This window comes from Corapipo altera, unplaced genomic scaffold (genome assembly GCF_003945725.1).
Source record: "Corapipo altera isolate COAL_440 unplaced genomic scaffold, ASM394572v1 122, whole genome shotgun sequence".
Lineage (NCBI taxonomy): Eukaryota > Metazoa > Chordata > Aves > Passeriformes > Pipridae > Corapipo > Corapipo altera.
Genome location: NW_020884961.1, coordinates 293,063 through 318,789, shown reverse-complemented (window position 1 = coordinate 318,789; position 25,727 = coordinate 293,063). Strand labels below are relative to the sequence as shown.

General features: G+C 43.8%; 2 protein-coding genes across 5 annotated transcripts in view; one reads left to right on the top strand and one right to left on the bottom strand.

Moving 5' to 3' along the window:
* The window catches only part of WDR45B (WD repeat domain 45B), a 13,917-nt gene extending 11,265 nt beyond the window's left edge, over window positions 1–2,652 (top strand). The window contains exons 8-10 of the mRNA XM_027664092.1: window positions 217–318; window positions 825–946; window positions 1,245–2,652. Coding sequence (XP_027519893.1) covers window positions 217–318; window positions 825–946; window positions 1,245–1,351 — 331 coding nt within the window. The 3' untranslated portion in view covers window positions 1,352–2,652. The remainder of the gene's footprint in view (window positions 1–216; window positions 319–824; window positions 947–1,244) is intronic.
* Window positions 2,653–4,705: 2,053 nt separating this feature from the next.
* Window positions 4,706–25,727, bottom strand: part of FOXK2 (forkhead box K2) — a 54,010-nt gene continuing 32,988 nt past the window's right edge. For all 4 annotated transcript variants that reach the window (XM_027664089.1, XM_027664086.1, XM_027664088.1 and 1 more), the window contains exons 2-9: window positions 18,720–18,914; window positions 15,881–16,028; window positions 15,284–15,430; window positions 12,283–12,476; window positions 11,338–11,513; window positions 10,117–10,413; window positions 9,518–9,727; window positions 4,706–6,943 (exon numbers count right to left, since the gene is read on the bottom strand). In XM_027664089.1, the coding sequence (XP_027519890.1) occupies window positions 6,747–6,943; window positions 9,518–9,727; window positions 10,117–10,413; window positions 11,338–11,513; window positions 12,283–12,476; window positions 15,284–15,430; window positions 15,881–16,028; window positions 18,720–18,914 (1,564 nt within the window). In that variant the 3' untranslated portion in view covers window positions 4,706–6,746. The remainder of the gene's footprint in view (window positions 6,944–9,517; window positions 9,728–10,116; window positions 10,414–11,337; window positions 11,514–12,282; window positions 12,477–15,283; window positions 15,431–15,880; window positions 16,029–18,719; window positions 18,915–25,727) is intronic.

Here is a 25,727-nt window from a genome sequence, read left to right as displayed (position 1 = left end):
GGCTGTTCATCCCAAGGCAGCCCTGGATTGGGGGATTTGGGCTGTTCATCCCAAGGCAGCCCTGGATCAGGGGAGCCCCAGCTCCTACAGAGAGGAGCTGTTCCCACCCCAGAGCAGGCTGGCAGCTGCTGTGGGCAAACTGCACCAGAACTGTGTGTGCCAGGGGCTGTGGGTCTGTCCCAGGAGGGATCCTGCAGTATTCTGTGTTCTCTGCAGTATTAACTTCAATCAGGATGCTTCCCTCATCTGCGTCTCCAGTGACCACGGCACAGTCCACATCTTTGCTGCAGAAGACCCTAAAAGAAATAAGCAGTCAAGGTAGGGATTGAGCCTTTCTGAAGCTGGGGGGGGAAGGGGCCTTGAGCTTTTAATGGCATTTAAAACACTGGTTGTGTCACTCAGTAGCAAATCCCTGCACTGCTGGAGGGAGCAAGATTGATGTGCTGGGCTGGAGTGAAGCTGCAGATTTAGGGCTCTGTAGTTAAACTGCCAAGTTCCTGCTGTCCCTTGTGGAGCTGCAGAATTCCAGCAGAGGGTCAGGGTGGGTTTTAGTAGATCTCAGCATGAACATACCTTGTGGACACATCCCTCAACTAAAAATCAATCCTTTGGCAGTTTTTCCAGTCACTTAAAAACGTAAAGGTAGGTGTAGGGTCTCCCTTGCCAAGAAGGGGAATTGTCCAGGTTACCTGGTACTTGGTAAAAGATCATAAAAAGCCAGTCAAAAATAGTGTGAGCTCTTTATGTTGTTCAGTCGCTCCAGCAGTTCTGAATCCACTCTACTCAACACCATACTAAGCTGTTATTTTTTTTCTCTCTTTCAGTTTGGCCTCTGCCACCTTTCTCCCCAAATACTTCAGTTCCAAATGGAGTTTTTCCAAATTCCAGGTTCCCTCAGGCTCTCCGTGCATTTGTGCCTTTGGAACAGAGCCAAATGCTGTCATAGGTGAGTGATGGAGGAGTCCCCAGGTTCTGGCTGGAGAGCCAGGGTTTGAACTACACTGGTTTGGAGCTGGAGGGAACCCTCTGCTGAGACAGGGCTGTGTGTCCCTGTCAGCTCTGGCTGCTCCCACTGCCCAGGGAGGGAGGCACAAGGCTGGCAGAGCCTGTGCTGACCAGGGCTGGTGGCCCTCGGGTCTCTCCAGAGCATCTCTGGGTGCTCTGTGAGCCTGAAGGGAGGGTTGTGCTGTAGCTGAAGGAACAGAAAGGCACAGCCCAGCTGACTCTGCTTGTTTGTGTTGCAGCAATATGTGCAGATGGCAGCTACTACAAGTTCTTATTCAACCAAAAAGGGGAATGCTCAAGGGATGTGTACGCTCAGTTCCTAGAAATGACAGATGAGAAGCTTTGACTGGGTGGAGGGGAGTGCACGAGTCACAGCCCTGCCTCGGCCACTCCACACCTCTGAGGGACAGTTCCAAATGTCCAGTTCTGATTCAGAAGTTCAGCAGAGCTCACGGAGAAGCCTGGCCCAACATGATCACAAGCAGCTCTGAAGTAGTGGACTACATATGTTTGTTCTCATTTCTGCAAGTATTCATCATTAAAATCTCTTTGGGTTACTGTCACCAACTCAAGTTTTCAAGATGTGGCTTTTGACAAGCTTGTGCCTACTGGGTTTCTCTTACTCCAGACTGTGACATGACTTTGGCTCCAAGGCCGTGCCTGCCACCCGGGCAGCTCTGTGGGGCTGCCCACCCCCGGGGCTGACCTGAGGAGAAGGGATGTGAAACCAGAAGATTTCAGGCATTGCTTTACTTCCACTGCATGGCTGGGAGGGGGGAACGCTCTGGGTGATGCTCCCTCTGCCAGCCTGGCCAGGAGCAGAGAGGTGACAGGGGACACTTGCAGCTCCAGCTCTGCTGGTCCCCTGCCCTGTGCAGGGGGCTGGGTGGGGGCAGTGGTGGGGCCCTGCCTGTGCAGGGCAGGGATCAGCACGAACTGCCCAAGGTGCCAAACTCCAGAGCAGTGGAGGCACCTCTAGGCAGCCAACCCAACCCCCCTGGGTGTGCACAGCAAACACCCAGGGCCCCTGTAGCTGTAGAGGTGAGTCCTCCTGTTCCCAGTCAGCTGTTCCAGGTGTAAATCCCTCTGGGTACTGGTGTGCCAGCTGTGCTGCCAAACTGCTGCCAGAGCCTGCAGCTGGGACAGGCCCAGGTCTGGCACAGGACTGAAGGAGCTGCCAGGAATCCACGTCTGCAACGGCTTCACACTTGCAAACTTTGTCTTTCTTTCTTTGAGCTGTCGCATCCTAAAGCTGCTGGCCCAGGACAGGTAGGTTAGACTGAACCCACTCACCTGTACACTCCCCTATTTCCTGCTGACCTAAGGCACAAGCTCCTAACCCAGAACACAAGATTAGCTCCAAGCTTGGCCTCTCTGGCACTAAACCTTGGGGCAGGGAGGTCCAGCTCTTCTGGACTCTTAATTTCACAGATGCTTCAGCCCTGACCCGCCAGTTCACTCCCAGATTGTTTAGCTGCAAACTCTGACAAGTCCCTTTTAGTGTCACGTAACCTACTAAGGACTAACTTACCATGTTGATGTCAAGGTTGCATGTTGCTTTTATGTGTATTTAACCACAGGAATTGTTTTGCACACTTATTTGTAATATGTTATTTCTTTTAAATAAAAGTGACTAACTTTGCTGTATTCACTGATGGTCACAGCCAAACCTTCCATTGCTCCAGGTCTGGGGGAATAAACACCTCTGTGAGTCAGGAGTGGTGGCTGGTGTAGGACAGGAACACTTGAACCACTGCCTGGGGCACATACCTTGATGTTTTTCCCAAAATAAGTCCAAACCTGTTCCTGTTCAGCACTTACCACTCACCACAGCTGCTGGGCTGAGGCTCCTCACCTTATAACAGCTCTATCAGCAAGACTAAGTGGAACTGTCATCTCCCCAGAGAAGGATGCAGGGGAAGGGCTGGAGACCATTCTCCAAGCACGATGGAAATCCCCTCTCACTGGAGCAGGCAGGAGCTGCTCATGATCCCACCCATGGGACTTGCTTTGAAGAGCAAGGAAACTCCTGAACTCCACCATCCAGGCTCCTGCACTGCTCTGCACATCCTCAGCTGCTGGAGCACCGTCCCCCTGCCCTCCCATCCCAGTTATCCTGGAGCTGACAGGAGACTATGAGTTGTTTTGTGGGAGATTAAACTGCTGAATTTGTAAAACTTCCTCTAAACATCTGCTCCCGTGTGGCAGCAGGAATGACAACAACACACCTGTGTGGGCAGCCAGCAGTGCTGCACTGAGCATGGAATCCCCTAATACCATATGGACTAGACCTCAAACTCCTGGTACTACCCACAAATCTGTATCATTCAGGACACAGGCTGTTCTGCAGGGATCCGAATCCAGCAAAGGAATGAGTCTTCCCACCTGGCTTTGGCTCCAGGTTGCTCTGCCAGGACTTCATGACATCGCTCGCTGCTGCCCCGCGTTCCGTGGGTGAATTTAACCAGCATTTGCACAGCTCTACAATCAAATGAACAGTGTTTAGTCAATAATTTTTCTGGAAAATAAACAGTACTTCAGGATTACAGCCCACTGGTTGATTGATTGATGGCACACATGGCCACAGTGCTGCAGGCTGGGATCACCCCCAGCCACGAAGACACGCGGGATTTGCACAGTAAGTCTAAAACACAACTGTTCCTGAAACATAAAAGTATTCCCACCAGCATCTGCTGTGTAAGTACATGGATTATCCATTTCTTTTCCTTCTCTCCCTGTTTTGCTGTCTCCTTCTGCAGCACCTGTGTCACAGTTCAAAATCCTGACAGGAAAACTAAACAACGAGCCACTGCAATAAATTCTATGGCAATTCCAGGTGTTTGCCAGCAGAAACCACGGAACATGAAGATTTCTCTCAGAACCTTTGGGTATCCACCCTGAAGCAGAAAACACAAGATTAATCAGTACAGTTGGCACACATGAGGCACGAGCAGTTCCTGCAGACAGGGGCTGTGCAGGACATGGAGTGTTGCACACCTGGGAGTGCCGGGCTGGGTCCCCGCTGCTCCCCCTGCCTCCATGGCACAGTGACAATCACACCATTGCACTGCCTGCAGCTTAAGCATTTATTTTTTTTCTTTTTCCTCAAACAAGCCAATGGCTCTGCTCTGGTCAGCAGGAGAAGTGGGGGAATTTCCCACCACAGCCCATCCAGACCATTCCTTCTGTTACAGGAGCAGGTTCTGCTCTTTCTGCCCCAAATGCCCCAGCCCTTCCCAGCAGCTCCACAGCCCTCCTTTGGTTTCTCCCCAACTCCTGAAAGCACTGACATGAAAACCTGACCAGTAGAGCTTTTCCTTTGTTGGTCAAAAGCATTTCCCCAACTCTGATGAGAAACAAAGGGAATGTAACGGGAAAAGGGGATCAGAAACCAAGCCCATGTTCATGACAGTGATTCCACAAAGTGCCATCTCCTTACACTTCTTTACAGAAATAATGATCCATCTCAACACAGACACATTCCTGTGTCCAATTCCATGTGCTCCAAAGTGTGAAGCCCTGGCAGGGGCCAGTCTCAGACCCATCCATGCCCTTGGCTCCCAGGACACAGGGTCAGGAAGGGACACCTTGGCTTGCTGGGTCTGACACTGTCCTGTGGCACTGCCAGCAGAAACTGCATTAGTCACCCCAAAATATACATCAGTATTTCAAACACACTTGTTGAGTAATTTCAACTTGGTTAATTTGCTGAATAAAATTTAATTTTATTTAAAAAATCTTATACACTATTATTCACCTAGCCCTAGTTGTGAACAGATTCTCACTTCTGAAAATAAACCACATTCTAGTCAATTCATTCAACACCAAATTAAATTACTAGTACTGGATTTTTTTTCTTAAAAAAAGTATGTTAAAACTTTACTTTTTTTTTTTTATTTTTAAAACCTCTAAAGAAAACGTTGCAATTGTACAGAAATGCTTCTTTTCAGGTTATGCTTTTTTTTTTTTAAATGCCTGTTATAAATCCAGCTTGTGTAGACTTGTTTTTTTTCATAGTTTTTTAATATGTATTATCTGCAGAGACATTGTAACAGTTCCATTGTGTGGATGAACACAAAACTTGTACAGATTTCTCATATTTGGTCTTTAGGTAAATAGTTTCCAAAAGCTGCCTAAAATAACCACTCCAAACTGTTCAGTCCATCGTGAAAATACAGTTTTTCCTTTCACAGCGGGAAAGGAAATATAAATAATGCATCTTTATTACAGAACAGGACAAAAACCAGATTCCCATGAAGCCAACGCTTCCACTCACCTGGCTGCAGGAGGAACTAAGACGTTGTGTGAGTTGAAGACTGAACAGCAGCCTTGTTTCAATTGAGTTTTGAAATGTAAAGTGGAATCTATTACCACATTAAAGTGAGAAATTACCGATACATTTTAAAATGTTCAACTGCAGAACACACACTTAAAAAAAAAAAATAATAATTATTATTATTATTACCATAATCTGGTAGCCACTGTTAGAAAACCACAACAGCTACTGGTCATGGAGACCCCGGAGGTCAGTGTCTGACATCGAAGTGTTACAGAGAAATGGGGCAGATTAATTTCTACTCAAGGGTGCTTAAGCTTAAAAATATCGAATATACCTCTGACAAGATAATTTTACTCTTTTTAAAAGGACTCGTGATAAAGAATTTCCTCTTTCTAAATGAAGAACAGTCTGTTATCTTAAACATACACAATATTAAGCGAGACTCTTGTTTTACTTTAGACTGGAAAAATATGCCAGGGACAGTCAAAGTCAACACAAAGTAACAAACAGCAAAAGGTAGCAGAGAGAGAAACAGGTAAGTGCAGCTCTGGTCAAATCCATAGCAGTTCTTTACGTCAGTTAACGGCTCATTTACATCAGAGTTTCTAATCAGTTACATGCAAGCCCAAAGAAGCGTTTGATCACTACACATGGTAATAAAATTTGATTAAATTTATCAGGCAACTGCTAAAATATGAAAATTTGCAGATGTAATAAAGTAGCTTTATCTGAACTTGAACAGGACAGACAAAAGTAAATCATTCCGTTGGTTAAAAAAACCCTACATTCAGTTTTTTACCAAACAAAATTTCACATGAAAAGTATTTGTGTGATTCCAAAGTTTCCGGAGTAGAAATGGAGTGATTTGAAATGTCAAAGACCCCATTGTTTTGCAAAGAAATGAAAATACACCTCAAAAATTTTCTAATTCCACATGTGAACAACAAAATACTGCATCATCTACCAACAACTGCATGGGTGGGTGGTTCGGAAAGGCGTAGCTGCCACGGTGTCGGAATGGCTCCTGCCTCTGTTCCCTTTAGGAATATACAATCGTTAAACCAGTCACACTAAGCGCTATCATGCTGCCGTTACACTGAGATCCTCAGTCCTGGAAATCATCTGACAGGTCCTGTTAAAGCTGCAGCCCCCCCCCAGCACACACAGTCCGGCGGGGCAGGAGCAGAGGGGGAACAGCCTCTACAACAACACGGTTCTGCAGTTTTTGACTTTTAAATTACCAAGTTTTAAGGCCACCTGTGTTTGGGTTTTGTTTCAGTGCTGAAAGTTGAAGTCTGATCACAGGGCCCCTTTCCCCACTGCGTGAGAACATGTTCCAACGTTTTAGGTGTTAAGATTTAAGTGTCTCCTTTTGGCACCACGGAGTTTGCGTTTGTTTTGTTTTTGTTTTTTTTTTTTTCTTAAAAAAAAAAAAAAAAAAAAAGAAAACTCCCCTAAGTTTCTAGTTCTGACTGCCTTTGTCACTCACTGCCACGGGTGGGGTGTCCACGTTCACAGCTATGACTATGCTCTCTCCATCCTCTGTTTTGATACGTTTGAGTTCCTGCTGTTCCGACTGGTCTCCGTTCTGGCGCTTGGTGGGCAGCGACGCCGATGCGGACGCGTGGGTGGCCAACATATGCAAAGGACTTGCAGCAGCTGGAAAAGAGGGAATGAAAACCTCAGCACCCCCACCCTTGGCAAGTCAGAGGATATGGCAGCAAACCTGCACTGTCATTAAACGGTCGATTCCTTTATTGGCTCCACGTGGAGCCCAGGTGAGATTTTTGGGGGTGATTGTTCAATCTGCACAACCTGAAGGACATTTTCCCCACTCAACATTCACACTGATTCGGACACAGGTGGGAGAATGGGGAAGCAGCTTCATTTAGTCACTGGAGAAGTGAAGACAGGGAAACATTCAATGACTGGAAGCAAATCAATACCACAACTTGTGACAGAACTGGGAAGTGGATTCACAAACCCTTTGGTAGGTTCTGGCCACGTCTCTGATCACTGCAGATGTGTGACATGACCTGGAAGGAGAACAGCACCGTGCCAGACCCAGCTGGGGCTGTAAGTTACTGCAGGAAAGCTCTGGAATTCAGAGCCAGGAGATGCACACGACACTTGCAGCAATTCCCCTGGGAGGGGTAACGAGGCATTTGCCCACAGCGTAAGGGCAGGGCTGGAACAAGCACCAGTGGTACTGGACACATGTGATTAGATTCAGATCCACAACAGCATCAGATTGACAGAAAAATACAGTTTGAATATCCTATACTAGATTTTAATTTCCCTCCATGGACAAGACAGCACAGGGCACCACTAATGGGTGAGTCCAGGCTTTTAATCCTTCAGACACCCAGAGGTTCTTCCCTCTGCCCATAATCGGCCCATTCCTCAGTATTTTTAATATTATTAAATCAGCCATTCAGTGTCTTTGCAAAGAATGCAAAATACGAATTACAGATTACTCACTCCTTGCACTTCAGGAAACTTTATCCAGACATTATCAAACCACCTGTGTTTTTCCTGCTCCCTCCTCTCAGCACTTCACTGACATTATCACAGCATTCCCTGCTACTGGAGCTGAAACATCCAGTCCATGAGAAATTATTATGTGCTAAACTTGTAATTTGCTCATAGCAAGGCATCCTAGAGAATACCTGGAATATCACCACTGCATGTACCAAGCTGTAAATCAATCTGCTCTTGTATCTCAGCAGTCATTCAGCTCCCATTAGAAAAGCTACTCCTTGTACCATTTCTGAATAGGGGCCATGGAGATGTAACTCCTGAATAAAATGCCTTCCTGCAAATTTATTGTTGCTTAGATAAAATCAAGAAGTTCACCTCTCACCTTCAAACACACATTAAGACTGTCACTGCATTATCCTGTTCGATTCTTGCAGTGGAAGGTGTCCCTGCCCACGGCAGGGAGGTGGAATGAGATGAGATTTAAGGTCCCTCCCAACCCAAAGCACCCTGTGATTCTGTGATTATTCACTCCAGGGTCTGGTGAGTAGCAAGAGACCCACTGGCTGCAGCCACAGCTGATATGTGGGAGTAGGAAACGCACGAAAGAATGATGATGTTTGAAACCTATACTGAAAGCTGAAACACAGAATATCCAGTTACAAAATTTTACTGTGCAATAAGAAGCCTGAGTTTCTTTTGGACCTCAGAGCGTTCAGCTGACTCACAGGGACCAGGCAGTGCTGCCAAGCTGCTCTGCAGAGAGCAGGATCTCACAGCACCTGCTTACTACACATGGAAAATGGAACAGGAGTTGCTCTGGATTTCTTTGCTTTCGGATGGCACAAATCTTCCTTCTCCAAGGACAAACACACACAAATGTGTGTGTAAACACAGACGTGCCCGTGCTAACACAGACACACACAAACAAACCTGTGTTTCTGTGGGCCCAGTCCCCCCTTTAGATGCTTTGCCTGAGAATTACCTGGTTTCTTGCTGGTTCAGGAGTAACTGTAACAGAGAGACCAGGACCTGGAGTACTCCTCACTTGCTGTTCACACTGTGAACACCTCAGGAGGTATTTAAAGCCCAGGAACCTCCCACCCTGTCACACAAGTGACACAGTGGGAAGCACCACAACTCTACTCCTACGTGCAGCCACATTCCCTACACACACCCAGCAGCTGCCCTGTCAGGGAACATGTTGAAATCAGTTGAGTTTTAAGAATCCAGGAAAGAGACAAAAGGACTTATTTCTTACATTCAAAAATAACTTTTCAGTGTATTTCACATGGCTCTCAGCTCAATTCACACATCCCTTCTGACACAGAAAGTGCACCTCAGGTCTGACTGTGATTGCCTTTGCTGCTCTTAAGCTGGAAGTGAAGTGGCAGCAGCCACAACACTTGACCTATAAATGTCAGAGGAGTAAAAAAGAACTAAGCAGATAATTCACTCCATTAGAAAGACTTTAGAGCAGAAATGCAGGCAAGAAATTGATATAAGATAGCCCTAAAATATTTCTGTAAACTTATTTTATGACACAAAACCTCCTTCAGTATCAGGTAACATTCAAAGCAAAACTGTAAGAACCAGCTGTGTGCACCTGCAAAGCAAAGCAAGTGGGAATGTATGGAACAGTTTCTGTGGAACTCACTCTTCAGCCTAACTACAAACAACACAAGGACAGAGCTGAGAAGGCAGCAGTGGTGCTGTGAGGTTTCCCTGGCCAAAGCACAGCCCTGCCATACGTACCAGCAGTGCCCTGCCCCGGCAGGGCCGTGGTGATGGGCACTATGTGCGTTCCGTTCTGCGTTACAGTTTTTATGGGCAGCTGGTGCTGCCCCAGGGGCGCCTGTTGCACGATGGTGACTGTCTGGAGGGGGGTGGGCTGAGATGTCTGGATGATCCGACTAGCAGCTCCTATTGCAGCATGGCTAATAGCAGGGAGAGGCTCCACTTTCACTGCAAAACAGGGGATAACACAGGGTTAAAAACAAGGAAGTGGTAAAGAACCACCTGGTTTCACTCAATCAACCCTCAGTGGGAAATCTATCATTTTATTACTTGCTTCATCCTATCTGAGAAATGATGATGCAAAATCTTCAGTTTTAGCCAAACATTTCATCTGGAAGTACTGATGCCCCATCCCTGGAAGTGTTCAAGGCCAGGTTGGATGGGGCTTGGAGCAATCTGGTCTAATGGGCTGCATTCCTGCCCATGGCAGGGGGTTGGAACGAGATGATGTTTAAGGTCCCTTCCAACCCAAACCACTCTGTGGTTCTATGACTTCAAGTTTCAAATACTAATCCCTCTGCATAAAGAGGTCCCAAAACAACCCCCCAGGTTCTCACCTTTGACTTCCTTGTGGTCTCCATTCTCTTGAGGTTCTACCTTGGGCTGGGTGACCATCGCCGCTTGCGTGACGACGGCCTGTCCCGCGACAGTGTAAGTGTTTGCTGGTGCTAATCCAGTCACATTGGTGACTGACACAGCTGGGATCTGGTGGACAACATGAACTGTCTGAACTACAGGCTGCTGGGATGTTGATGTTGTCACAGGAGTTGCAACAGTGTAGGTGACGGGTTTAATAGTTTGTGGTAGCTGCCGTTGTACAGTAATTAAAACTGGTTGGCTAGAGAGAGGTGATCCTACGAGAGAGAGATCAAAATTAGGCTGCCAATTTTAATTATTTCTTTTAAACCTATCATTCTTTTAAACTAAAGCCTCAGAGGTTTAACTACCTCCTTCACTAACAATCCAAAAGGTAACACTGGACAATGAAGACTATGACCTGTGGTTATTCCCAGCCACAGACCCGGGGTAATGGCTGTCCTGGCTCAGTAAAACCCACACTCCATTTGGGCAGCCCCCAGCTCTCCCCCACTGCAGCTACACTGACAAAGAAAATCCCCTCTCCACAGATGGGAACATGTACGTGCTTCAGGTGGTGTGTGGAGCACGTCTGCATCAGCAACACTCTCCACATCCTTAGGCTGGGAGATCCTGGTGCCTCTGTTCAGGACCATGTTAGTCCTCTCCACTGAATGATCACTGGCACTTCTGCAGTGCCACAACATCACCAAGAAAATGGATGGAAACATATATAAACTAAGGTAATTAAACAAACACATCCTTATCCCATCATGCCTTATGCCCGTTTGTTTTAAATAGGAAATTTCTTCTCTCTCGACCCTTCCAATTCTTTTATCCCTAGCTTTGAAAGGATGAGATGATCACAGAGCTGTGAAAGGCATTTCCTTATTTCTGTAACACATGTAACCTTCTATTTTCTTTTTTTTTTTTCTTAATTAGAGAGAATACACTTTGAAAGCAAGTGACAACTGTTACAAGACAGCACAGTCCTACACAGGACAGAGGCACAGCCTCTCCTTGGCAATGTGATCCAGGGTGCTGGAGCAGGCCCCTGCAAACAGAATCTCCCTGTTTCTGAGTTTCTCACAGATTTGCTCTGAAGGTTAAGAGATTAAATATATATCCTTTTTTGGTGAAGTCTTGGCACCATTTCTGCATGAGCCCCCTCCCTGCCCCAGCCCCAGCCCAGGGCTCCTCACCTGGGGCACTCTGTGCAAATCGCGCTTCTTGTATGACGGCGAGTTTTGGCTGGATAGTGCTGGGCTCAGGTTCCATCGGGACGGGAGACCCCTCCCTGGACAGGCTCTCGGGGGTCTGGACGCCACTGGAGTGTGCAGACAACACTCCAGAGTGATTAGGAGAAGCTGGGGCACTTCTGTAGTTAAAAATGAAAGCAGCAGCTGATGTGTTTTAACCTTCCTCTAAGGAGACCGTAACACGCGGCCCACAGAAGGGGAGGGCAACTCGAGTTACAACCCAGATCCCAGGATCTTTTAGAAAGCTTCTGTTAAACAGGGACAGGATTTAAAAGCAAACACCAAGTACAGTTAACAGAGAAGAAGTGGCTGGATGCCTTCTTAGGGAGACTCTAAGCAATCTGTGAAACATGAACGTTTCTTCTGGTGAAGAAGAACGATGAGCAAATCTCAGGCTACAGGGCAAGTAGTAACAGATCTGCACCAGCAGAAAGGCCATAACTTTACAGAGGGAATAATTTAAACCCAGGTAATTTCCCCATCAGGAATTCTGCTCGAGCATTATCAAACTGAATACACAATTGGCATGTCTAAGGTCAACAGAATGGCAGTCAGTATGTGAGAATTTTCTTTGCAAACAGTTTTAAAATCCAGTAGATGGCAGTTAGAAATTAAAGTTATAATTCTGTAAAACCCACCAAAGGTACAGCAAGGCTTGCTTCCATTAACAATCTGATAGTTAGTTATGCAAACAGAGTTCTTTTAACACTGAAAACAAGCAGTAAACACAAGCCTGGTGTATGGGGCAGCCTCCTAACGAGCCACACAGAATTCAAACACTGAGTCTGGATGAAATTAAATTACTAAACTCGTGACTGTATCCAAGTCTGTATAAGCCTGAAGATTAAACAACAGCCATAGTCTTTTTGTTCATCTGTTTTTCCTTACCTAGAAGAGAGTGGTCCCAGAGGGGTTCTAAAGCAAGGTACTCCCCTAGGCCGCCTTTTCCTAAAAGCCTGCTCTATTAATTTGCTTTCAGAGGCAGGGTCTATCCTCCAGAATGAGCCTTTGCCTGGTTCTTCCTGGGAACGTGGTACTTTGATGAAATAACGATTCAGAGAGAGATTGTGACGTATTGAATTCTATGGAACATAAAAAAATATGTAGAATTCATATAACTTTTCCAAGTCAGAATGTGGCCTAGTGCAGCAGTTTGTACTATAGGAGACTCGGGGTTCAGCTCTTTAATTCCTTAATTCAACAGAACTCAGAGCACTGCTAAGGCAGTGCCATAAACCTGAAAGGACTCTTGCATTTGTCAAACCTTTCCCAACAATTAAAAACCCAGTATTCTAATTGGAAATAACAGGAATCCCATTTTAAATCTCTCATGAGAAACACGGTGATCGCAACCAACTGTTAGGACACCACAGATACTTGTGCAGAATGCAGACTTAAAAAGAAAAATAAAGAAAAATTATCAGTGTTCATACACAACCCTTCCCCAGGTGTCCCACAGAGTGTCAGCTCCTTCTAGGAGGGCCAGCAGAACACAGCAGATCCTGATTTTTGATCCTAGATCATAACCCTGCCACTGTTCCACAGTTCAGAAAGAAAAGGTTAAATTACACAAGTTCCAAAGGCAGCTGGATTGTTGGGAGTTCACCCACAGTCCAGTCTGTCTCAATAAAGGAGCCAAGGATTCAGTGTGTCTACAAAAACACCAAGTGGCAGCAGGTCCTGAACCGGGTTTTCCACGAGATCTTTGTTACCACAATCTCTTTGCAGGTTCCTGTGTCCTCCCTTTGCTGCAACACCCCCCCACTCTTGCATCCAAGTGATGTACAGAACTGCTGACACCCTTGAGTGGCTCTGTCTGTGCTTGGCTTTGCACACAGGACTTTTTAAATTTTTTTTTACTTTTCATTTTTAAGATCTATAAACCCCAAAATCTCTCTCAGTTTTATCACTGAACACGAAGAAACTGCTGCTAAGTGTTCCTGCTGAAATACTCGTAGGGGAACAGGGGTAAAAGGACAAAAAGCTTTATGTTAACAAAAGCCCTCAAAAATGTGCAAAACCAAATGTAAATCTTGCTCAAATATCTGAGTTCATGACCCTGATGGCAAGTTTGGAGAACTTAAAGCAATGATAACCATGTATGGTTTTTTAAATGCAAACTGATGAAACCAGAGATGGTTTTCTCTGCCAAAAATTGAAACATAACTAGAAAGATGCCAAGGACATGTTTATAAATTGTATTTATTTCTCCATATGTTAGAATAAAAGAGTAGATCCAAAAATACCTGCTAAAATAAGTTCACAGAGAGTCTTCAAGTGCTCAATAAAATGAGACCTTTTAATAATAAAGATATAAATATCTCAATACTATTTATTAAGGTACAGGATTGGGACACTATACATGTGTGTGTGCTCTATGTTTTGAGTAATATGGGCATATATAGCCTCAAATATGATTCCAAACATCTATCCTACATCATCCTAGCTGTAATCCAACTCCTGATGGATAGAAGCTGGCAGAGCAGTGACTGAACAGCATCTGATTTTCAGCTTTTCCAATTGTTTCTCTGCATAGGTGCCAATTAATTACTCCAGAACACACCGTGTCTGCTGTGTCTATCACCTTGGCTTTCTGCAGCATTACACCCCCAAACACACACCCTGTTCTACAGCAGAATTCTTCACCTGAGCACAACAGTGTGTGTGTGTGTTGGGTTCACGATGCTCAGGTAAAGCAGCATCACACACACAGACACTCAAGGTGCTGCAGAATAGGAAGGAAAACACACACCAACATTTTATAAACAGAGTCTCGTTGCTAAAACAGATCTGTCAGCATGACTGCAGCCAGGATACTGCACTGTTATGTGGGAAAGGGAAACAAAAGAGACTTCCCAGCCACAACAGCAGCCAAGTCCCGGCCTAGCCAAACCCTTAGCAAACAGCCAGGAACAGCTCCGTTCCTGCTAACCTTGGGAAAGAGATCCAACTTTCATGTAGGTCTCATGACAAATAACTACGTGATTAATATTTCAAATTCTCTTCCTCTGCTGCATTCTTCTGCCTTCCACTTGTACAGCCAGCGTTAACACTTCCTAACTTTTCCTCCCCCACACTTTCTCCACTTTTCACCTCCCTGAAAATAACTCCAGACATGTCCCTGCTGCAGAGTGAGCAGCAACCAGTGACACTGATCCCCCACAATGGACAGCGTGCCCAGGGCTTTACAAGGGGCAAAACTGTGCTTCCTGGGCCTCTGAGACACCCAAAGCAGCACCAGAGGCACTGAACCTTCGTGTGTGTGTGGGCAGACTCTGCCAGACTGATTTGTACTCGGTTAGTCATCCTGGCAAACGCTGGGGCTGGTCTTTTAAAAATGAAAAGCAAGCAGAAATTAATTCTGCAGAGTTGAAGGGTTTGGTGTAACTCGGTACAGAAATGGGCAAGTTCACAAATAAAACAGGGCACGAACCAGGGCGAGATAACAACAGATAACACACTTGTTCCTTCACTTATTGCATGGTCAAGATCACTGTTCCCAAATAAAACTGAACTTGTAACATTTAATATCCTTATTTTATCTCAAGATAGCAATACGGATGTTTACACAACTGTAAGCTACAGAACACACCACCATTCCTAGATAGCAGATGGTATTCAAACCCAGTGCCAAATGTACTTTCCTTCCCCCAAAGTCTGTCTGTACTAGAGGTTTAGAGAACACCACTCCATGAATACAGCAATGTTTCAAATAGAGACTAATGTAAATTGCTCACTTTGTTGCAGGACTTATAATCAGGAGAAAGACAACACAGTCATTTGACAAACTCTGTTTCTGAAGGGTTCTGAGGCACCAACTGCTCAAGACCATTTACAGCTGCCAGTATTGCTTCCAACTAAAAACAAATATTCCAGAAATCAAGCTTACCTGCCAGCCCTTGTCTGCTGTCCTGTAGTAAGGATAATTTTTAGTTATGTGCGTATAAATTCCATTTAGTGTGAGCTGCTTATCCGGGGCCATTGTAATTGCTTGGACTATCAACTGTGCATAGGAGTAGGGTGGCTTAGAGTCATCCTGTATGGGAACAAGGAAATCTGCATTAATAAACTTTATAAAGATATACACACTCCTTTCTACATCAAAAGTCACAGAGCATAACTAACGTGACCTAAGGCACTTTTGAAATGACCAACATCTGAAGTCAGAAAAGAAACTAAGATAACTTTGTTCTTGTGATTAGCAATTTTAAGATAACATAAATTTTGGAGACACATATAACTGCTAAGAACTTTCAAGAGCCTGAGAACAGATCTGTATCTGAGACTGCACAGACTCTCCCCCAAGGGAGAGGGGTAAACCAATCAATTAATCAATCTCACTTCTGATCACAAAACCCTACATGTTGTTTTCAAAGTCCGTGATCTTAAATTATGACTCAGTGCAGACGTTTTAGCAAACAAAATACCCCAAATCCCACATTCACTCCAGGTGTCATTTCTGGGACTGATTCCCAGCCGTGTTTACCTTTGGGCTATCTCCCCCCGAGGCTTCCTTGTCGTTTTCCGACTGGGAATTGTCGGCCATCAAATGTAGGTCAGATGGGATCCCACGACTCATCTTGTACCCTGAAGAGCCAGCGCCGCGGGGGCTCGATGGGCAGGAGTTTGCAGCACTGTAGAGCATAAAAAGAAGATCCTACTATTTTGTTATACAGTTTATCACCACACTGTGTCTCATCAAAAAGCTCTTTGCTGCAGCAAAGCCACTACCAGAGCTCCGAGGCTGTCAGGGCTTCCAGCACAACCCCCACCTTCCAAGCCTTGCTAACTCAGCCACGGGAATTACAATCCTGCCAGGTGCAGCTCAGCCTTCCCTCCTCAAAGAACCAGGATCAACTGATTTATTGGGCTGTACTCTATTTGTGTAAGATTTGCCTACACCAAAGTCCACTTTAGCTGCATCAGCAACCACCAATTTTGAGACAGTAACTGGAAACACACACATCTTGCATGGAATTTCTGCCACGTGCTTGTGTTCAGTCTGCTCACGGAAAAAGAAAAAAATCACCTCTCCTGTGCAGTGTTTTTGCACATTTGAGAAAATACAGCAAGCAGTGAGGAAAAAAATAGGTTTAGTTATTATTTAAATCTCAACCAATATTGTTTTCAGTGTTTACAGGCATGTGCACATACTGACACACACATGTGTATAAAACCCATATTCTGATCTATAAATGGGATGCATCAGCACTGACTCAGCTAATTTAATGCAGCATTAGGCCAGCAGAGCAGATTCACTGTTAGAAAGCAAGAGATGGTGCCAAACACACACAAGAGTATCTCTTAATACTTCACATTCTGCCATCCATCACGGAGAAACAGAGATAAAACTGTGTGTAATTCCACTGTGACATCTTCCTATCAGTGTCCCCTGCCTTGCACAGACCTCAGGAACTGCAGTTGCACAAAGCTGGTTTGCTTCTGCAATTTCCATTTAGCCAAGAGGAAAGACACAGTCAGTGGGTGATGTCTGTCCCCTTCCCCAAAATAATTCTGGCAGCTCTCTGCTCTGCAGTTCATACTGCAACTGATTTCAGTGCAGCCCTCAGGAATTCCAAAAAAACAGAAATCCCAATGGCAGAGCCTGCAGTGCCCCCAGAACCAGCCTTATCTCCACAGACAACCTTTAACCTAACTTGAATCTGTGGTTCCAAATGCAAAAATAATTAACTCTAGACAATGTTATTCAGATTTATACACTAAAGCTTTAAGAATTTTACATCTGTTGAGGTTTGTTTGCCTGCCTGACCCCTCACATTTTTTACTACCTCCCTTTTCACCTACAGAAGGAGCCGAGCAGTGCAGATTGGGCAATACACATTTATATAAAAATACCCTTCAAGCTTCACATCACAAGAAATCCACCAACAATTTGCTACTAGTGATATACTTACTATAAGAGGGAGACTGGATTTTTTTAAGTGTTGTACAGAAGAATCCTTGATTAGAGCCAAAATGTGTAGCTAATTTATTTTTTTCAATATAGGTCACTGCTGCTCTGTGTTTTCACGTATCAGCTGACAATATCCCTCTGCTCTGCTCACTTTAGCATATATTGACAAAGCCACACATATGGTACAATCAAAGCAAGTTTACAAGTCTTCTACAAAACAGGGTGATTTGCAGAGAAGCTGTCAAGCTTTGCTCTCAAAATAGACTCAAGAGCTGTCGTCTTTTTTTGTCTGTAATAAACTACTCAACAGGTGCATGAAAGCCCTGAAGAGAATCACAAAATTCAGTGAGGCAAAGGCTGTGGGGATAGATGGGATGTTATCTGAAATACCTGTGACCTGCTCTGTCATTTCTTGGGCAAGATGTGTTTTCCCTGCATTTTTATAAGAAAGCAAACCTGTTACACAGTCAAGTCTGGATCTCTTTTCTCTCTGCTTCCATCACTTATACAGATGTCATTAAACACTCCAATATTGAGATCAAGATCTTGGCAACCATGAAAGAACTCAATTATCCTTACATTCAAATTTCATTAACAAGTTGTACATTTTTAAAAAGCAAGCACGAACAGTCCTTTGCTCCAGTGAAGACACAGGAAGTGAGAGGGGACAAAAAAAACCTTTCAAAGGCACGTACGTGACTCTGAACCAGCTTTCAGTGCCTTGACATGGAAGTTTTGCTCCTGAACTTCCCAGGAATTTCAACAATTCTGTCTGAACTGATTTTACTGGTTTGTGGGGATGGGTTGCTTGTGTTAGTTGAGTTTGGTCCCAAGTAACAGGTCGGTCAATGGCTACAATGACCAACTGAAGCTGCAGGGCAAGGAAAATCCCAGATCCTGCTCCCCTGGAGCACTGTCCAGAGCCTGCACCTCACTCTGGATTTTAAATAAAATGCCTGTTTACTCCCAGCAGTGACTAATCAATAACAAAGTCCATTTTCCACACTAATGATAACCCAAAACACCATTTGTTCTGGTGATGAACTTTGGGGCAACACTGACAAATCAGAATGTTTAAAAATGGTGTGATTTAAAATTTATTTAAAGTGTTGCCATAAGCATGCAAGAGCAAAAAGCAATCTTAATCAGCTGGAATGCAAGAAAAAGATCTGCTGTCTTGCTGTTCTAAGAATACCAAGCTCCTGAGCAGACTGTTACACATTTAACTTGTTAAATCAGAATATCACAGACTGTTCATGCAACTGTGTTATTAGTCAGCAGAAAGGTGGTTTCTCCAGGGCAGGTAACACTGAGCTTCAACCAAACTTTGACCTCAAAAGCAAAATACTGAGTGAGGAAGCTGTGCTGAGCCTGTCCATGGCTCTGCATCCCACCTGCAGGGTTTAAATACCTGATAGTTCCCGTGGGAGAAGGGAGAGGGCTGATCAGGTGAGCCATGTTGTCTGGAATGTTTATTGTTAAGGGAGAGATCTGGGGTTGCACAGGCTTCACTGGGGACTCTGGGGCCTCCTGTTTTTCTCTCTTTTCATTGGACAGAGCTGTGAATGTTATCTTGATGTTTGTGCTGGGAAACCTGAAAGTACAGCTGGAAAATAAAAAAAAAACAAAACACACAAATATATGAGCCACTTGTTTACACAATGTAAGACTTTCTGCATAACCTGCACGTACCACCTAAGCTCATTTAGAATTTAAAAGCTACGGTATCTTATGTAATTACCCACAACCATCTCCAATTTACAGATCACAGACAGATCAACGTGACCAGAAAGAGATCCCCAAGTCAGCAACTCTGACATCTGGAAAGGAATACAGGCAAATGAAATCCTTTGTAACAAGGGCACTTTATGTGTTGTCTACAAATTTCTTGAGGTTCACCCTGATCCTGCACCAGCCCCCAAAGCTGGTTTGTTTTGAAGACAAAAGCCCATTATTTTATGATGCCAAAGAACAGCTTCAGCAAATGAACAAGTAGGTCCATGATAGCAAAATTAATCAGGAGCATAAACGTTGGCCAATTTGAGGTCTACTCATTTTCATAGGGTTAGTCTAAGAGATTTCTTTTCTCTTAAAATACCTATTAAATTAAACACATATCAAACTAACTCTGCTCATTTACAGAGTATATTGCTGCTGTAGTACTACAGTCAAGTATCTTTTTTTCAGAGCTGAATTTAAGACCCAATTTCAATAAACTGCCCATTTTCCTATATTGCCAGAGATTACATGCCCAAATTTAATGACTAACAATAAATTAACAACGTGCAATTGTTTAGAAATTTGAAAAAAAAACCACAATGCATGCACCTATAAGTATTCTCCTTTCTACATCCATGTTCTCAGCATTTAGAACTGAACCCAATTAAACATGACAAGCTGTTTCTAACTTCTCAGTAAATAAACAGATTGAGCAAACAAGAAACTTAATTTCCTTTCAACAAAAGCATCTATAAAAATACAGTTCAAGTAACTTTACTATCTCCTCATTCTTAAGCTGTCAGACTACACTAAACCCACAGTGACATTTACACACCTCCCACACGACAAAAAGGACTTTCCAACGACACTATACCCAGAAACAAACCTCACAAAATGTTGGGTTTGGTGCTTGGTTTGGGGTTTTTTTAAGTGTTTCTAGGTAGATCTGGTTTTACACAGAAAGGAAACAAGAGCATGCTGGAACAGGGGTAAGAAATGAGCTACGAATGCAAGACAGGCTGTAAATAAAAAGTGCTCATTTCTCTGGAAAAATATATTAAACATAAAAGTGATGTAAGAATTGGAAGGAACACTCAGCTGTGGAGTAGCCTTGAAAACATGAACTCTCCTGTGTTTTGGCTTTTATTTCTTAAAACAAATCTAAGGATGTTTCTAGAACAAAGGCAGCGTTTGATTTTCACTGTGTCCCTTGCCACACGCACTGCAGCGATTCTTCTTCCCTACAATACACACCCAAGGATCAGGAAAGAGAGAAAGAATCCACAGTGACCTTCCTTTTCTCTCTGTCTCACTCCTCAGCACGGACCGTGGCCGCGTTTAACAGCCGACCTATTTCTGAAACACGCTCCCTGCACTAAATTAGGAACAGAATCTGTGCCAAAAAACTGCGCTCGCATTTCAGCGAGGAAGTTAAATGGACCAGTTTCTGGGTTGGGCTGTGCAGTTTTTTAGTATCTTCAGTAACAACTCGGTTCTTTCCTTTTTCCAGTAGGATGTATTTTGTGTTTATATTGTTCTAGTGACAGTGGAAAGAGGTCTCGGCTGTTTTGGTAATAAAACTATTTTCTAAGCATTTCAGTTAATGAGCAATAATGACAACACTCCTCAAGTGTATGCAAAGACAGCAGCCAAAGATTAAGCAGAAGTCCCCTGTGAGCAGGTGAACAATAACATCTGTTAGACACAGAGACAGATGTAAATTTTAGTCACCTGTCCAATGTCTTTCATGACTGAAAAATTTACCTTTTATATTTTCACACCAAACTTATTTCAACTCAAGAAAAACGTGGGAACAACCAGACAATGCTTTAGGTGCTCGTTCCTTGATCCCACTGAAAAATCCTTGTACAGAACACTGAGCAACCTGAGTCCTACAGTGCCAGACCAGGGGGAGGATGGGGAGAAGGTGGATGGGTAGGAGGTGGATCTTCACAACTTAACACAAGTACCACAAATATGGAGAGGCAGAAAACACGTACTCGACAATTCCTTCAATATTCCATGTAGGCACATGTATTAAAACATCTCCCTTCTTACACTGCTGCACCCTCTGGATGCATCATCTCCCTGTGGCATCTGAGGGCAAGGGCAGTTCACTGACTCAGGTGACACCAAAGCACAGGTTTCAAAGCACAGCCTGGATTTGAGGCTCTCAAACGTTGATCAAGGTGGGGAAAAAACCACCCATAAAACGCAGCCCCAAACCAGGAGCTTTGGCCAACCAGGGGTATTGCACAGGTCATAACTGTGCCAAACAAACTTGGAACTTACAGTCATGAGCTGCAAGAGAACCCAAGGGCATCACCAGTGCAGTTTGCCTTTCCCATGCTGAGCCTGAAAGGACGGTGTTAGTACAGAAGACACAACATACTCACAAATCCCTGTCTGGCTGGAGCATGCAAACACCTGAGTATTATCAAAAGACCACATCTGTCAATTGATTCATATTTGTAAACAGGTTTTTCCAACAGAAGACTATTTTTATAGCTGGAATTCAGCCAAAATGCAGAATAAAGAGTGTGTACTAACCAAAGGAATTCCTGAATAAATTGCATTTATGCAAATGTATGACATTTACTTCCAAAACCAAAGTACAGAACGTGTTCTAATTTGATCAGAATCAAGTTGGTTTTGGCATATTCTTTAGTTATACAATGAACTAAACAAAAACCACAGCACACCCACAGGGAGAGACCTCATCCAACATTTAGAGCTCAACAAGCCCAAGTGGATTTTACTTACAGTTTAAAGCGTTTACAGCAGTTTCACAATGTGCTACCACAGGATGGCTGCTGGTGGAGAAACTCATTCAGACAACCCACTTACAAAGAAAAAAAAAAACCAAAAAGGAAAGAAAAGCACCAGTTTTGTAAGCTGTCAACTCTGTACCTCATCTAACCACCATCCTGCCTGTATAGGACGATGCCATTTGGAGCAGGAAATCAAACAGAGCCACCAAGAGGTTCCTAAAACCAGACATTTGCAAACCAGCCACATTTAAGCAGTTCTATGGCAAAAAGTGTGTCAGGTATCCACGTGACAAACACACAACTGCACTAGTTAGCTGAGGTGCCAATTTTGTATTTTATGTATTTCAAACAACTATTCTCAGTATTTGCAGTTAAATAATTCTGTGCATTTCCTGACGACGAGTCCTTGCCTTGTGCTTCCTATGGAGCATCACAGCAGAGGCCAGTGTGTGATCCAGGGAACCACAGTGGTGTCACAACTAAAGTGCAACTCATTGTCTTAATGATTCTTTTTTAAATTAAAAAAATGTTCTTTTTGGTTTGGCTACTGGAAAACAGACAAGCAGCATCAAACTATTCCCTAGAAAACTCCTCCTGTCTCTGCAGCTCCCAGCAAACACAGCGATGCTGATCCAGGCAGGACCTCTGCAGAGTTTGGCAACTTTGCAGGGTGTCAGAGAAGTGTCTCAGGGGAAAATGTGCCAAGTCTAGTTTCGTCCCATCTGTATTTCTAATATTTTGTCATGTCACCTCAGCAGTTCTGTCTGTACTGCAGGGAAACCTAATGATACACTTGTAATTCTGCCTGTGTGAAAACCTGATTGAAAATGAGGAACTTCATCCTGTCTTCATCTGGGAAACCAAAACAGAGCAGTAGGAATTCAATCTTCTCCCTGTACATAAATCTTGCTATGACACCCAGTGCCTCAGTATCCTTTGAATTATTCCAGTTGAACTGTCATCCAAGAACCAGGACCAAAACTGGACAGCAGCTGCCATCCCACTGCTCTTTTATTAGCACCTCCAGATTCTAAATTCCAACAGATTATGAGGGTTCAGCACTGAGAACCCCCCAAGTCATGGCAGTTCACACTGCACAGTTCAATTCTTTCACACTGACTGTGACACTGAACCCCAGGTAACTTAAGGATCCCCTGAGATTTAAGCAGATCTTAAAGAACAACAAGGTGCAAGGCTTTTGAACTCTTGTGGATTTACTGAGAGCAAGGAGAGCTTCAACTTTTCACATTACAAACCAAAGACCCTCAAAAGAACCCAGTCAGCATCTGGGAGACTGCTCTTGTTGATTTTTGACTTCAAATCCATTCAGAGCAGTGGTGTGACCCCCACAAAGAGAAGCAGAGCTCATTATCAACATCTGCACCACTAAACACAGCCTTTCCACTTCCTTTTCTCTGACTGCACAGCAGCCTAAGATGATGCTATTTGTACTTCCTTTTGCTATTATCAGTGATCTAACAAAGAAACATGGAAATCACCACACTGGTTATGGCCTCCCTTCCATGGAAGGGAGATTTGAAGCTAATCCCTCTTCTAATTCCTCTTACCTCCCTACTTAGGACCCACTTCCCAGTTGGTCTTTCCACTCACTCCAGTAAAAATTACTCTCACAGCCAATTCATTCATTTATAGTTCTGGTAGAAGATGTGCACACTGACACTTCATCACCAGTACTACAGTGCACACTTCCAGGTCCACTTTTGATACATTTCTATTTTAGAAGTCAGGCAAAAATGGGTTTTTTACGTCTTTCAAATGGAACCTCAGAGAAATTGAGTTTGGAAGCGACCTCTGAAGGTGTCCAGCCCAATCTCCTGCTCAAAGCAGTCAGATCAGGCTGCTCAAGGCCTTATCTCACTGAATTTTGAAACCAAGGACAGAGCTGGGCAACTCATTCCTACAGGTGCACTCTCAGCTGGTGGAGGGGTTTGATATTTGTGTAATTTCAGGTACGATTTCTTGGTTGCAACCTGCTACAGCTGCTTGTGCCCAACCTGTCAGCACAGCCTGGCTCCAGCTCTTCTACAGCTCCCCTTCAGGCTGCAATTAGATTCACCTCTGGGCTTCTCCAGGGAAAAAAAAATAATAAAATCGAGGTCATTTAGCCTCTTCTCACCCCCCCTGTGTGCCAGGTCCCTGAACACCCCAGCAGTGCTCCCCTCCCCTCCTCAGTCTGTCACCAGTTCTGTGTGTCCACTGTCACCCCCCAGGACGAGGCCAGGCCCCACCAGTTTGAAAGGCCCCTTTCAGTTTGAAAGCACAAGGACCCCAATTTCATCATCTTTTCTCCATTTGCTGCTTCATTTATTATTGATTCCATCACAATGGATTATTAGGAAATCAATTATGCATTAAACAATATGCAGCTAGGGATTTTAACCAGTTTTTAAATGAAAAAGGCTTAAAAGGTGAGTCTTAACAAATACAACTAGAAATGCAATGGGGGGGGTAAAAAAGCTTTGAATATTGAAGTATAATTACATATTTCAGTCCTTGTAAAGCCTGTGTGTGGTGCCTTTGTGTCCTAGAGAAAGGTGCATCTCTACAGAAAGAGGTTCCTCTCACCCATCAAACTGCCACACATAAAACACTCAGAAACCTGGGAGAAGAGATGAGACTGTGTCTTGGAAACACCTGAAAGAGGTAACTTCAGATAACGTGGAAAAAGCAACAATTCTCACACCAAGGAGAAAGCAGCAGCTTTATTCAATCTACTCTTTTCAAAAAAATACACAATTAAACTTTCCAACTTCCTCATCTCCTGGATTTTATACCAAAAGGTTTCTGATTGCTCAACACCAAGAGCAGGCATACTAAATTATTCAGATCCAGAATTTATTTTTAAGACTTTGGGCTGTGTTTAATTGAACTGAAGTCAATACCACAGTCCATTTCCTGAATAGAGTCATCACCTTTAGATCTGAAAGAATCAACAAAACCAAAACTTATTAAGAAGACAAATTGAACTGAACTGTAGTTTTTATTTCAAGATAATCTAAAAATACCCAACAGTTAAAAATCTGGGCTTCCAAACTAATAATGAAGGTAGATTTATAAATTCATCCAAATAGTCATATATTGAACAGCCACCTGAAAACTCCCACCACTAAATCAATTCTAATAAAACATGGGTTACTAGAAAAAAACCCCATAAGTTTTTGTAGTAAGCATTGTTTTGACTCTTTAAACAGAAATAACTCTTCGGATATTTGTTTTACAAAGTCTTTCCTAGGATTACATTAAGCAATAATAGGAAAAATGCTAAGAGCATAGGAAATTTTACCATGGATACACTGAAAAAAGGTGATCCAGTATATTACAATACTAATTAGATCATAATTATTTTCTTATTGTCCTAAACAGGGAGAACTTTTTTTCCCATGGGCAATTTTTTTATGCAGGTGCTTGTTCACCTACATGAAGTTCCACCTTGTGCTCCTGGTAAGAGATTTTAGTTTTAACATGGCATTTGTGAAGCTTCTCCAGGAGTACCTGTTTTACTCTATTGATGGTGATCAAAAAAATTTACTTATAATATTTAGATTAATGTCACACAAAGCCCAACCTCTCCAGTAGGTTTTTAGGAAGTTTTTGATGTCCTTCTTGCAGCTGACCACAGCCTGTAGGAAATGTGAGTACCCACCTCAGCCAGAACAGGGCATCACTTCCTACAGGTCCATGTTCACACCCCACTGTGGTAGGATGGATTCCTCCTCCTTGCTTTGAAACCAAGTCCTGATGTGGCTAATTTACCATTAATTTACATTCAATTACGCCTGGCCATTGCTAGTCAGGACACTTCTAGAGGTTACCCAAAAAGCAATTGCCCTTTAAAGAGTGGCAGCTTTTTCCTCTGGGGAGTGAATCCCGACCTCGTGCGTGTCCCCCTTAACTCTCTGTATCCTTTG